Genomic DNA, 13,795 nt, shown 5'->3' with positions numbered 1-13,795 from the left:
CTAGGCCCCGCCCCTCGGGTCCGCCCACGCCGCTCTCATAGGCTCGCGCGCCCCCGCCTTCCTGCCCCGGATGCGGTCCCCGCGCGCAATTTGAAGACCGCAATCGGGCCTCCCCGGGTTGCGCCGGCCGCGGTGGAGGCAGGGCCTTCCGCCCAGGAAGCGGGTTTCGGAGGTAAAGGGAGGCGACCCGAAGGCCGCGTCGGGCCCCGGGGGCAGAGGGAAGGGAAGCCAGGCGGGCCTGACGCCCGGGCTGAACTCCGGGAGGAAGGGAGCGGACCCCGACCCGCCCTGGCATCCTCAACGCCCCGCCCCTTCCCCCCGCCCCCTGTTTCCCGCCAGGTTTGGGTCTGGAACGCCTTCCAGGCCTCCATGCAAACGCGCAGTTGTTTTCGCTGAAGAATGTACCAGCGCGTTGGACAACGAAGTTCAGAACCAAAATTCAGGGGCTTCGTGCCATTCTGACACCTCAGGGCTCCCGCGTCAAGAACCAGCGGGCCCGGCACGGTTCCTGCCTCTTCGGGCCCAGGTCAGGGCCTGTGTTTTGTGCGTGAATTTAGGTCGTTCCGTGCATGGCTACCGCTTGTTGAGTGCTTGTTCTGTGCTCTTACGCGTTCACACATTTTCTCATTTTGTTCTTTCAACCACCCCCGGAGGTGTGCACTCCCATCCGCACTCAGGCTTCACAAAGGTCAAGTGGTTTGCTTTCTGTCACAGGAGTTCCGCTCGGGCCCCAGGAGTAAACTTGAGGTCTTCCTTCATCCCTCCCAAATTGAGAGGGGTCCAGTGTTTGGCAGTCCTGTTTTCGTTGCTGCAGGAAGCCCGGAGAATAGGACCCACGCCCACTCCTGACCGTGGTTCGCACACAGTTATTCCCAAGGAAGGCGCTGGTGTATTAGCCCTTTGCTGTGCCCAGACCCTCCCCGTGCTAAGCTTTCTTACCAAAGCGATGCTCCAGTTAAAGCAGCAGCAGCAGTTTTCTGTTTTCCCGTAAATGATACTGATTTACTTGGTCTTGTGGCTGGAGGCTCCGTCTGATGGGTCAGTAATTTCCTTTTACAGAGGGTCCCGCAGGTGGCAGAACTTGACCTGAGCCCTGGAGGGAAAGACTTTGGGAAAGGCAAGTGGGCGTGACCGGTGAGTGCAACCACAGGCCCGTGGGCCTGGGAGTGGCCAGGTGCAGGGAGTGAGTAGGCATTAGGCGAGAAGGCTGGGCAACAGGACGTAAACGGGGTAACTGGTTGAGGGCGAGATTCTGGAGTTTGGTCTTCTTGCGGTAAACCAAACCGTACATTGAGTGATGCTCTGGGTCATGAAGGATGTCCCTATTCAGAGTTATGAAAATGGATGTAAGGGTGATGAGTCTGGCAGATAGGCTTTTTGGATGGGAGACGCTCTGGAGATAGTGGAAAGAAGGAACTGGAAAAGGACCGTATGTTGTATCTCTTATAGGAGATTTTTGGGAAACTTAAATAGGAGTTACTTCTGTTCAAGTACAGGCAGGTGAAGCAATTGAAGTGGGGAAGACTCAAAAGTCAGTGAATTAGTTTTACTTCTTAAACTAATGTCACTGTTATTCATCTGGAAAGCAAATTTCTATAATACTATTACTGAGAGTGAATTTTAATCACATACTTTATTTTGAAAAGTTTAGCCGTGGGAGACATAACATAAAATGTATTCCAAAAGGCCATAAAAGGATTATATTAAGAAAACATTGCCCAATACCAGAACCTTACTAAATACTAGAACTAGAACATAAATGCCAGAAAACACAAAATACTGATGTATCTGTTCTTGGGGCAGAGGGAAAAACTGGAGTTGGGGAGTAAGAATTGGCTTGTGATTAAACAAACAAACAAGCAGGAAAACTGGGCAGGGCAGAACTATGCAAGGCAGGCCTCAGATCTCCCTCGGAGCCCGTTGTCACGAAGCACGCGCCCCCTTGTCCAGCTGTTCCTGGGTACCAGGCCATCCAGTGGCACAGCGGGCAAGTCTAGGTATAAACCGAGGAAAACCGGGCTGTTTAGCTTGTTTGTCTGTCTTCTCTCTCCACCCCACTTCCCACTTCCCCTTCTCCAGAACCTACAGTTCCTCTAATCATTTTAGCGTAAGCTAGCCTTTTATCGAGCCTGACCACCTTTCGTTGTAAAATCAGTATCAAACACCATTAAATAAAAACTCTGGTGCAATGTGTAGAAATAAATAATAGAGCTCTTAAAGCCTACTATTTTAAAGTGCAAGAAATACTTTTCTTTGGAACTTGGAAACCTAAATAAAAATAGTTACGGCCCCTATGTGAAAAGGGGTTTTGCTGTACAATGATGTAAAAGTAAAACAGAACTCTTTCCCCACCAGGAATGACCAGTGTTTCTGAAATGGTTCCCACAGAGGCTAGGAATGAGGAATACGATAGTCCAAATCCAGAATGCCCGATGCATTCCCGCTCTCCGTGGCCTCTGCTGGGGTCCTCCAGCCCTCCTGTGGGAATATCCCAGCCCAGTTGTCTTCTAGCCCTCCACCCAGCTGTTAAAAGTTTCACACTGGGCAAAGAACATGAGGGCGTCCTCTATAATAAAGAGCTAATATGCTAATTAGACTGGATGGCAGACCGATCTTCTGGAAGGACCAGTGGGTGGGGCTGAGAGGCCGCTGGAGCTGTGAGGGCCCAGGCCCTTGCATGAATTTTGTGCATCGGGCCTCGAGTAACATACATTGAACTTCTCTTTTTTTCTCTGTTGACATTCATGGTTTTCTCAGTGCAATAAGTGCTAAACTGGTTTTCCACTGTGACTCCATGACTTTCAAGTATGACACAATCCCATGGTCATACCAATAATTTTACAAAATCAGAAACATTTTTTGTGAAGTCAGTGTCCCACTAAGTGTGAACATCTGCATGGTTATTCCTCGTCACTTATTGGCTAGGTACTTGAGTTGTAATTCACATCTGATTGCATTCTGTGTTTATTTTCTTCATTAAGTAATCGGCGGGCTTTATTAAAAGTCAGATTTCACAGAAGAAAAGTCGGTTTCTCAACTAGGTTGTCTAAATGTGGGGGATTTTTATCTGTATGTGAAGCAGATTAAAGTGAACTGAATACTCAGAATCTAGCAATAAGGAGTCACACCACTTTGTATTGAAAAAATTAAAGTAGTTTTATTAAAAATTGCCCCATCTCTTCAATCCAAAGAAATTACATTCCTTTTCTAAGCATATCAGTTATGAAATTTATGTTGATACCTTTAGAACTGTATTTCTGTTCTTGGTTTATAATTTATAATTTTCATGTGGATTAGCTGTAACTTGGAGAGAAGAATCTTTCTTAGGTCTGTTATGTTTGAAGTCAGATTGGAATCTATGGATAATAACTTTTTTATTTTTTTAGCCATGTCATGACATTCATTCCTACCCTCTCTTAATCTTTTAGGGTGATTCTTTTTTTTTTTTCTTCCAGGGAATACCGTGAGTTTGTGTTGTCTCAGAGTTTTCTGCTAAAATTCAAGAGACCGTTTATCACCTTGGTAAGTACAAGTACTAGAAAGACAGTGCCAAAGGTAAATAGGAATTTTACCCTCAAATATTTTAGTATATGTTATTATTTCACTTAAACTAATATACCGGTTTTCAACAGAGACAAATTATGATATAACTGTTATTAATGAAGGGGGAAACTATATGAGTTATATGTTTCTGTATGAAAACCAGGCCAAAACTTACTGGCTTTAAAAAAAAACAATTTTTTTTACAGTTCTGTGGGTTGCCTGGGCAGTTCTTTAGCAGGTCTCACCTGAATTTAATTGGGCTTACTCAAGCATTGAATTCTGATGATGGTTGGATAATCCAAAATGGCTTAACTCATATCATCTGATAGTTGGTGCTGGCTGTTAGTACCAACATTCTCCTCCAGATGGCTTTTATCCTCTCTGAGGCTAGAGTTACAGCATGACAATCTCAAGGAAGGGACTCCAAGATAGCCAAATTCAATGCAAAGCACTTATTAACCCTCTGTTTGCTTTACATTCGTTGATGTAACATGGCCAAAGCAAGTCACATGTCCAAGCCGAGTCAATATGGGGATGGGCTTAGATGGCATCTCTTGATGAGAGGAATGGCAAAGAATTTGTGGTCATTTTCAATCTACATACCCCGCCCCCGCTCCACACACACACACACACACACACATTCTCTCTCTCTCTCTCACACACGCATAACCCTTCTAAAAACCTGTTCCTTTTCCTTTGTAAGTGAACCATAATCCCAAATTGGAAAAGTGTTGCCTGATTTCTTACCTTGGTGTGGTTAACATGAAAGCATTGTATACAAACCAAAACAAAACAAATGTCACTAATAAACAAGAGTTAAAATGCAGTCATTCACAGTCATTAAATTAACAGACAGAAGTAAAGATTTATTCCTTTTTAAAATCATCCTTATGATTACTACAGACATTTCAAAGCAAAACTAGCCAATATTACATTTCACTTTTATACACTGAGTTTTCCTCCCAACGAGGAAACACAGTTGTGTTGAGAGCATTGAAGAGAAACAGAAGAAAAGGGAGCTAAGAACTGCACCGTGGAGCCTAGAAATGAACTACACTAAGAATGATGGCCAAGGTAGGAGCACCAGCTGGGGAAGGAGGAGAGCACTTGATGCAATAAAATGGTCATAATAGAAACCATAATGATACAAAAACACATCTACATGAGGCCTTGTAATTTACAAAACGTTTTCATAAGTCTTTTGTATCCTCAAGGTAACTACGTAAAATATTAAAAAAGAGATTGGTTCCCATTCTGCAGGTGAGGAAGATTCAGGGAGCTTGTCCAAAACCTTAGCATTGTTAGATATGAGAGCCAGGATCCAAAGGTTCCTAATGACCAGCTGTTCTCGTTTACAGGAAAACTTCATGCAAGACATCAAATAGAAAGCAGAGCAGGAAATGAGTTTTGAAGTTTTACCAAACTATATATCCTAAACCAAGACATTGGTGTCCTTGTTTGTTGTAGGTGTCATTGACAGCCACCTTACATGGGATAGGACTTGGTCTCCCCACACGTCTGAACCGATGAAGAGAAGATGGGAAGCAAAACTGAAGCAAATTGAAGAGCGAGCATCCCGTTACGAAAGGAAACCCTTGTCCTCAGTGTACAGGCCCAGGCTGTCAAAGCCAGAAGAGCCACCCTCTATTTGGAAACTGTTTCCTCGCCAAACGCAAGCTTTTAATTTTGTTAAAAGCTGCAAAGAGGTAATGTTTTCATTTCCTCCTTGTTTTTAGAGCTACTGTAACTTAAGATTTCTAAAAGAAAAAAAATGAAGTTTGTCTTTATTTCAGGCCACATATCAACCAAAAGAATTTAATTGTGGTCTTAGTATCACATGATTTAGGAAAAACATCGAGTCATTAGCCATTTCCTTTATATTAATAATGAAAAGGAATGACATGTCTAGTGCCAATTAATTTTTAAAGATTGTAATGACATGTAAATGAAGTGGTGCTTTGAGGAAGAGTGGCCATGTTTATTGACTGAAAAGTAATAGAATGAGTTTTTAAGAGTAAAACTAAAACAGTATTCGCAGAAATACAAGAAAATGAATGAGTGGCGTATGAGATGTTTTTAAGGACAAAATTAGGGAAAGGAGAATTGAATTGAAACAGAAGGAAATGAAAATGTCTCAAATATTATAGCTTACATTTAATAAGCTCTGGAACGTAAATCCTAGTGCCAAAGCACACGTGTGTTTCTTTCTACTCTCCGTTTGTGCTCAGGAGTCGTAGAGCGGGTTTATCGTGACAGTTTCCAACACATTGGGCAAGTGGGAAGAAGAGCTTGCAACATGCTAGCCTCACAAAGGATGTGGTGCTCAGAAATAACCCAAATCAGATGTGCTTTGCACATCATTTGTTCTAGGGGCATTGCGGGGAATATAAAGAAGTACAGGTGACCCTTGAAAAACAGTTTTGAATTGTGTGGGTTCACTTGTTCCTGGATTTTTTCAATATACTAAAAAAAAATGAATGCACTTTCTCATCTTTATACTGTTCCTAATATTTTCTTTTTGCTAGCTTACTTTATTGTAAGGATAAGGAATATAGTACAGGCATACCTCAGATGTTACGGGTTTGGTTCTAGACCACCGCAATAAAGTGAGTTTCTCTCAATAAAGCTGGTCGTAATCTTTTTGCTGCTGTAGGGTGTTGCCTTCAACTTGTAAGACACACATCTGAAGAGCAATAAAATGAGGTGTGCCTGTACATGTACAAAATCTGTGTTAATCGACTGTTCTTGTTATTGGTAAGACTTCTGGTCACCAGTAGGCTATTAGTAAAGTTTTTGGGGAGTCAAAAGTTAGACACAGATTTTTGACTATATGGGTGTTGGCGCCCCTAACTCCTGCATTGTTTAAAGGTCAGCTGTGTAATGAAAAGATGCATATATGAAATCTAGCATAAATATATTGTGGTTCTGATAATTGATGCTATATAAAAACTCAGTGCTAGCCCTAACCGGTTTGGCTCAGTGGATAGAGCGTCGGCCTGCGGACTGAAGGGTCCCAGGTTCGATTCCGATCAGGGGCATGTACCTTGGTTGCAGGCACATCCCCAGTAGGAGGTGTGCAGGAGGCAGCTGATCAGTGTTTCTCTCTCATCGATGTTTCTACTCTCTATCCCTCTCCCTTCCTCTCTGTAAAAAATCAATAAAATATATTAAAAAAACAAACAAAAACAAAAAAACTCAGTGCTAAAAGTTTGTTTAACCCTTTGCACACTCGCTTGCTTTTTTCAGGATTCCTGCTACCGATGCTAACCGTGTCGAGTCACACTCGACATCTGAGTGCAAAATTAAGACAAGGCCCCTGCTTTGCCTTGTAAGGAGAAGCTCACTCAGATCTTAGCAGAATAGTTTGGGAAACAAACACTTTTCATGCTTATTCTGTGTAAACCAAATTCAGGTGTCAGAAGTTTAAATGCTGACAGATTCATTTGATCTTGAGTTAAAAAACATAGAGGAGTATGGTTGCTGCACTTAAACAATTAACAGTCTATAAAATTTATTTCAGGAAGGTTTTTAATAGGGTCAGGCCACTTAGTCCTCCTATGTCTTTTGAAAATGGAAGTTTAGTTTCTTTAGGCTCAACAGCTACCGTTAGCTAAAAGGGGACAGAGGAACTTGAGTTTTCCTTTATTGGAAGAAACTCTTTATGGCAGCAGACACAAGCAGTTATACCAAGTGCCACAGCAATTAACTTAAAAAAGATTGCTTTCTCATAGAAAAGACAATTTATAGTTGCTTGTTAAAGTTAAGCATTTTAAAACTTCCTTTAAGCTTTTAAGATTAACTTACAAATATTCCATTTAAAAATTGTTTTCCATATGTTTTTATATGTAGTAAAGAATTATTAATTTTATCCCAAATCATTTGTGATGTTTAGTTTTAAAAAATAAGTTTAATTTAATAAATTAGCAAATACAATTATAATAGGAAGTCAAACTAGACTCATTGAAAACTGATTTTTTTCCTTTTTTTTAAACTTGAATATTCTAATTTGTATCTTAAATATGCATTACTTGAGTGACTAAAAATAAATAAATACAAATAACTAGATTTTGATTGGCATAGATCTGGTGATTATTTTTCTTGTATTTAATAATATGTTTAATAAAATGTTCAAATTCCAGTGTTTGACAATTTGAATAGTAAAACTCTTTTTTTTTTTTTTTAATATATTTTATTGATTTTTTACAGAGAGGAAGGGAGAGGGATAGAGAGTCAGAAACATCGATGAGAGAGAAACATCGACCAGCTGCCTCCTGCACACCCTCTACTGGGGATGTGCCCGCAACCAAGGTACATGCCCTTGACCGGAATCGAACCTGGGACCCTTCAGTCCACAGGCCGACGCTCCATCCACTGAGCCAAACCGGTTTCGGCTGAATAGTAAAACTCTTTATGGACATTTAATAGCTATAGTTGACTTTAGATTTTCATTTTATTAGTTTTTGAATTTTTTTGATTTTACAAAGGATGTTCATGTATTTGCTTTGGAATGCGAAGTGGGCGATGGACAACGTATTTACCTTGTAACAAGCTATGTTCAACTTTGGTTTCATTATAAATCCCGGTAAGTACTTTGTAAAGGACAGCACATTAAATTACATTTCCTGCATCTAGTAATGTTTGTGAAATGAATTCAGACTGAATTGGCTTTGATAGTTCTCAATCACATAATTAGTTACTATCCATTTACTATTAGAATTGAATTCTGGAGCTTCCTTGTCACAACATTGAATTATCTCACCAGGTGCTGGGAGAAGAAAGTGTGTGTGTGTGTGTGTGTGTGTGTGTGTGTGTAGGTTTGTACTACATGTGCCCCATGATGACACAATTCCCTCATCACTTTTCCTTGTTCAGATTACTACAAACTTTATATTTGTGTTTGTAGTAATCTGTAGTAACCATCCACACTTCATTTAGCACAAGTTATCCTTTCTTTATCAAGTCAGCCTCTATTTTTTTAAAAAATATATTTTTATTTCAGAGAGGAAGGAAGAGGGAAAGGGAGAGAGAGATAGAAACATCAATGATGAGAATCATCGACTGGCTGTCCCCTGGATGCCCCACACTGGGGATTAAGCCTGCAACCCAGGCATGTGCCCTAACCTGGAATCAAACTGTGGGTTCGTAGGTTGACACTCAGGCACTGAGCCACACTGACTGGGCTCAGCATCTGTTATTAACCCTGTTAAAGTCAGACTTCTGGGTGCCAGCAAAAACGTTAACTGCAAACATGAGCACTGAAAGCTCATTCAAGTCAGCTGATTCTGAATGTTTTAAACTAATTTTTTAAATATTATTTTCCTAATGAAAATATGTAAATTTAAAAATCCTATGAAAAAATTCATGGAATCCCAAGAATATGTAATATGGGATTCCTGTGTGAGAAACTTTTCTCAAATAAAATTAGCTTCAGGGTGACACCAAAAACAAATATAGAAGTGTTACATAATATCAAAATCATATGTGAATAAAACAGTATGAAGTGGACCATATTTTCCAGTTAAATAATATTACAGAATGTGATTGTTACATCTTGTTTGTTAGAAACTCTTAATACTGTGATCTATGAACTTATGGTGAGTTGTTCACTTCATCATGTTTTTGTTATATCACTAGAGGCCAGGTGCATGAAATTCGTGCACGGGTGGGGTCCCTAGGCCTGGCTGGTGATCAGGGCTGATCGGGGCCAGGCCGGTCAGGGCCGGGCTGGAGAGGAGGCGACGATTGCCAGGCCGGGCATGGAAGGAACTGACGCTGGATTCCAACACCACCATCGTTGGTGCCATGCGGTTCCCCGCCTCACCCTCTTCCCTCACCGCTGCGCCGCCACCGCGGCAGGCGGGTGGCAGGCCGATTGAGGCCTGCTGGCTGGCCGGGGTGAAGGACAGAGCATGGGAGGTTGGCTGCTGGCCCCAAGGAGGAAGCCGGCCCTCGGACCCCCTGGGAAAGGGGCTGTGTCCGCTGCCACCCACCCCTGGTTCCCCGACCCAGCCTGGGGCCTGGGCCCGCCCCCCTCCGATCGGGGCCTGTTGGCTCGGGGAGGGACCGGAGGAGGTTGGCCGGCCAGGGGAGGTTGGCTGTGGGAGTGCACTGACCACCAAGGGGCAGCTCCTGCATTGAGCGTCTTCCCCCCGGTGGTCAGTGTGTGTCATAGTGCCTGGTGGTTCCAGTCATTCCGGTCACTTATGCTTTTATATATATAGATAGTTATATGTAATTAAAACAGCTAATATGGTATCTTGAGATATAAGATCAAGTTCTATGATTTAAAAGGTATAAGATACAAACCTAACAATCATGAAATATTCAATTTAGAAGACATCTCTTACACTGCTATGAAGTCATTCCTGAAAATGCTGTTTGCAAGCTCTATTTTGATCTGGAATTTAACAAACTTGCCAATCCTGGAGCTGATGGAAAAAAGATGGTTGCATTACTCATTGAGGTAATTTACAGACTCAGGTTTTTTTCCTTATATCCATCTGTCTCTCTTTATTTTCATTCCTTAAGTGAATCTAGCCTATGTAATATATAGGGTGTCCCCCCCAAAATATATACACACTCTAACAGCTGATAACTAACTTAATTTTCACTCATTTTCAGGTTTAACTGATTTGAAATAATGAGTGAAGCTAGACTAAGCTTTGAACAAAGAAAATTTATCCTATAGTGCCACTAGACATTTTTTTATGGGGATATATAAAAGATAAAGTTTATGGTACAAAACATGGCAATAGCTGATGAAGGTGCACAAATAGCAAACAAAATTATTTTTGATGTTTGTGATTCCATTGCTTCGTGTTATCAGCAGTGCCTGGACCAGAACAGTCATCAGTTTGAAAACAGGCATTGACAGAAAAATTATTCATTTCTGTACATTCTTTTAAAGTTTTTTAAAGTTTTCAAATGAACTGTAAGTTAATAAACACTGATCCTATCTAATAATAGACAAATATGCAAATTGACCATACCTCCGATACACCCACAAGCCACGCCCACCATCCAATCAGTGCGAGTATGCAAATTAACCCAAACCAAGATGGCTACAGCCACAGAGAGCAAGGTTTCCTAGGTAACAGAGGAAGCCAAGCTTTCCGCCTGCCCTTGCCAGGCCTAAGCCTCCACTCAAGCTACAAAGTTTCAATTATAGAAGGTAAACAAATTCAAACAAATGGCGGCAGAATGGAGCTTGAGAGAGCAGGCCAGGGTTGCCGCCGGCAACAGGGGAAACAAAGCTTTCCACACACCCTGGCTGTGCCCACCCACTTAAGGCAACAAAGTTTCAATTATAACCCCAACACAAATGGCTGCCTGCCTCGGAGGGAGCCCCAGGCTTGGCTCCGCTCCAGGCTACAAAGTTTCAATTGTAGAAGGAAAATAAATCCCAGATACCAGGGCCTCGCTTGGGTTGCCAGGGGGCATGGCCGGCCTGCAAACCACCACAGGCCCCTAGCTCAGGCCGCCCCACGCCCCAAGGGAACCCCCACCTGATCCAGGACGCCCTTCAGGGCAAACCAGCTGGCCCCCACCCCTGTACCAGGCCTCTATCCTATCTAATAAAAGAGTACTATGCAGATTGATCATCACTGCAACACACAATATAGCTGCCCCCATGTGGTCAAAGATCCTGCCCCCATGTGGACACAAGATGGCCACCACAAGATGGTCAGCAGGAGAGGGCAGTTGGGAGGCACCCGGCCTGCAAGGGAGGGCAGTTGAGAGGGACCAAGCCTGCAAGGGAGGGCAGTTGGAGGTGATCAACCCTGCAGGAGAGGGCAGTTAGGGGTGACCAGGTTGGCAGAGGAGGGAAGTTGGGGGCAAACAGGCTGGCAGCAGAGTGGTTAGGGGATGATCAGGCTGGCAGGCAGAAGTGGTTAGGGGCAATCAGGAAGGCAGGCAGGCAAGCAAGCAGTTGGGAGCTAGCAGTCCTGGATTGTGAGAGGGATGTCCGACTGCCCGTTTAGGCCCGATCCCACAAAGCAAATAAGGGGTCCCATATTGGAGAGGGTACAGGTTGGGCTGAGGGACAACCCCCCTCCGTGCACGAATTTCGTGCACCGGGCCTCTAGTTTTATAATCATTCCATACTTTTTTGGGACACCCTGTGTAGGTTCCATGTTTCTCCTCCTGTTTTTTGCTACTCTTACTTTTGACATTTATCTCTTAACATTGCTTCTCTGAGTAAACTTCTAAAAAGGAGAAAGTTGAGTTTATGTTCATATATTTTTTAACATTACTATATCCAGTAAAAAAAAAAAAAAAAGAAGCATTGAAGACAAAGTGGCAGTTGAGGAATTTTCTGGATTTTTTTGTTTTTGTTTTTAATTCTCTGGCTAACATTATAAGTAGCTGGCTCTGGTAAAGATTAGGCAAAGTGAGAATTTATTGAAGAGGGTAGGATCAGAGAGCATGGGTGGGGGGGGCGGTGCTATAATAATGCCAGAACAGCATTAATAAATAGAATTTGTTGCATGACTCTTGGGTAGCTGGGTGCTTGGCAGTTTACAAACATTTTAACACTGCATGTTTTAGTAACTGTTTTGCAAATGAGAAGAGGCTTCAGGAGAAGCAACTGGTCCTATGGCTACATGGCTAATGCTTTGATACACGTGCCAGGCACTGTGCTAGCTCTTTACCCCCGTTTTCTCTTTTCCTCCTTACAACAGTCTCAGAAGTTAGGGTCTAGTATATCCCATTTTGCAGTTGAGGAATGTAAGGTTTGCACTTGACCAAAGTCACAGAGCTGTTAAGTGGCAAAGCCAGAACTCAAACCTAGATCTTTCTGACTCTGAATCTTGTGCTCCTGACCCAAGCTTGTTGCCTTACTATCCTATATCCTATATAATCTTATATAATAAAGAGGTAATATGCAAATTGACCATCATTTCAACACACAAGATGGCCGCCACAAGATGGCTGGCAGGGGAGGGCAGTTGTGGGTGATCAGGCCAGCAGGGGAGGGCAGTTAGGGGTAACCAGGCTGGCAGAAGAGGGAAGTTGGGAGGGACCAGGCCTGCAAGGGAGGGCAGTTGGGGGAAATCAGGCCTGCAGGGGAGGGCAGTTAGGGGTAACTGGGCCGGCAGAAGAGGGCAGCTGGGGGGGACCAGGCCTGCAGGGGAGGGCAGTTGGGGGCGACCAGGCCAGCAGGCGAAGGCAGTTAGGGGTGACTGGGGCAGCAAGGGAGGGCAGTTGGGAGCAGTCAGGCCTGTAGGGGAGGACAGTTAGGGGTGACCAGGCCAGCAGGATAGGGCAGTTAGGGGCAATGGGGCTGGCAGGGTAGGGCAGTTAGACGTTGATCAGGCTGGCAAGGGAGCTGTTAGGGGGTGATCAGGCTGGCAGGCAGAGCGGTTTGGGGGTGATCAGGCTGGCAGGCAGAAGCGGTTAGGGGCAATCAGGCAGACAGGCGAGCAGTTGGGAGTGAGCAGTCCTGGATTGTGAGTTATATTTGTACCAAGATATTTTAATTTTGCTCATGAAAAACATTTAAAAATATTTGTTTCTTGTGTTTTTAGCATGTTTGTAAAGCACTTCAAGAGTTATACAGAGTTAACTGTTCAGCTGAAGATGTTTTCAACTTAGATTCTAGCACTGACGAGAAATTTAGCCGCCATTTAATATTTCAACTCCATGATGTGGCGTTTAAAGATAACATTCATGTCGGTAAGTATACTGTTTTTTATTTTATTTTATTTATTGGTTTTAATATTTTTTATTGATTTTTTACAGAGAGGAAGGGAGAGGGATAGAGAGTTAGAAACATCGATGAGAGAGAAACATTGATCAGCTGCCTCCTGCACACCCTCTACTGGGGATGTACCCACAACCAAGGTACATGCCCTTGACTGGAATCGAACCTGGGACCCTTCAGTCCACAGGCTGATGCTCTATTCACTGAGCCAAACCAGTTAGGGCTGTTTTTTATTATTAATTTATTTATTAATTAATTTATATATATATTTGTATTGATTTCAGAGAGGAAGGGAGAGAGAGAGATATATAAACATTAATGATGAGAGAGAATCGTTGATTGGCTGCCTCCTGCACACCCCCTACTGGGGATCGAGCCTGCAACCCGGGCATGTGCCCTGACTGGGAATTGAACTGTGAACTCCTGGTTCGTAGGTGATGTTTAACCACTGAGCAACACTGGCCAGCCAGTCAAGTATACTATTTTTTAAACAGTCATGGAGCTATAGTAAAAGGTCATATTTTCCTTTTTTTCTTAAGTTGTGTA

The 13,795-nt window shown here is 43.1% G+C and overlaps 1 protein-coding gene across 2 annotated transcripts in view; it reads left to right on the top strand.

Moving 5' to 3' along the window:
* Positions 1–111: 111 nt before the first annotated feature.
* Positions 112–13,795, top strand: part of PRIMPOL (primase and DNA directed polymerase) — a 43,249-nt gene continuing 29,565 nt past the window's right edge. The window contains exons 1-6 of one of the 2 annotated variants that reach the window (XM_054720141.1): positions 112–172; positions 3,456–3,522; positions 5,011–5,249; positions 8,028–8,125; positions 9,877–10,006; positions 13,074–13,221. In XM_054720141.1, coding sequence (XP_054576116.1) covers positions 5,070–5,249; positions 8,028–8,125; positions 9,877–10,006; positions 13,074–13,221 — 556 coding nt within the window. In that variant the 5' untranslated portion in view covers positions 112–172; positions 3,456–3,522; positions 5,011–5,069. The remainder of the gene's footprint in view (positions 173–3,455; positions 3,523–5,010; positions 5,250–8,027; positions 8,126–9,876; positions 10,007–13,073; positions 13,222–13,795) is intronic. The other variant, XM_054720142.1, reaches the window with a different exon arrangement.

Source organism: Eptesicus fuscus, chromosome 8, assembly GCF_027574615.1.
Source record: "Eptesicus fuscus isolate TK198812 chromosome 8, DD_ASM_mEF_20220401, whole genome shotgun sequence".
In the NCBI taxonomy this organism is placed as follows: domain Eukaryota; kingdom Metazoa; phylum Chordata; class Mammalia; order Chiroptera; family Vespertilionidae; genus Eptesicus; species Eptesicus fuscus.
This window is presented reverse-complemented; position numbering and strand designations above follow the sequence as displayed.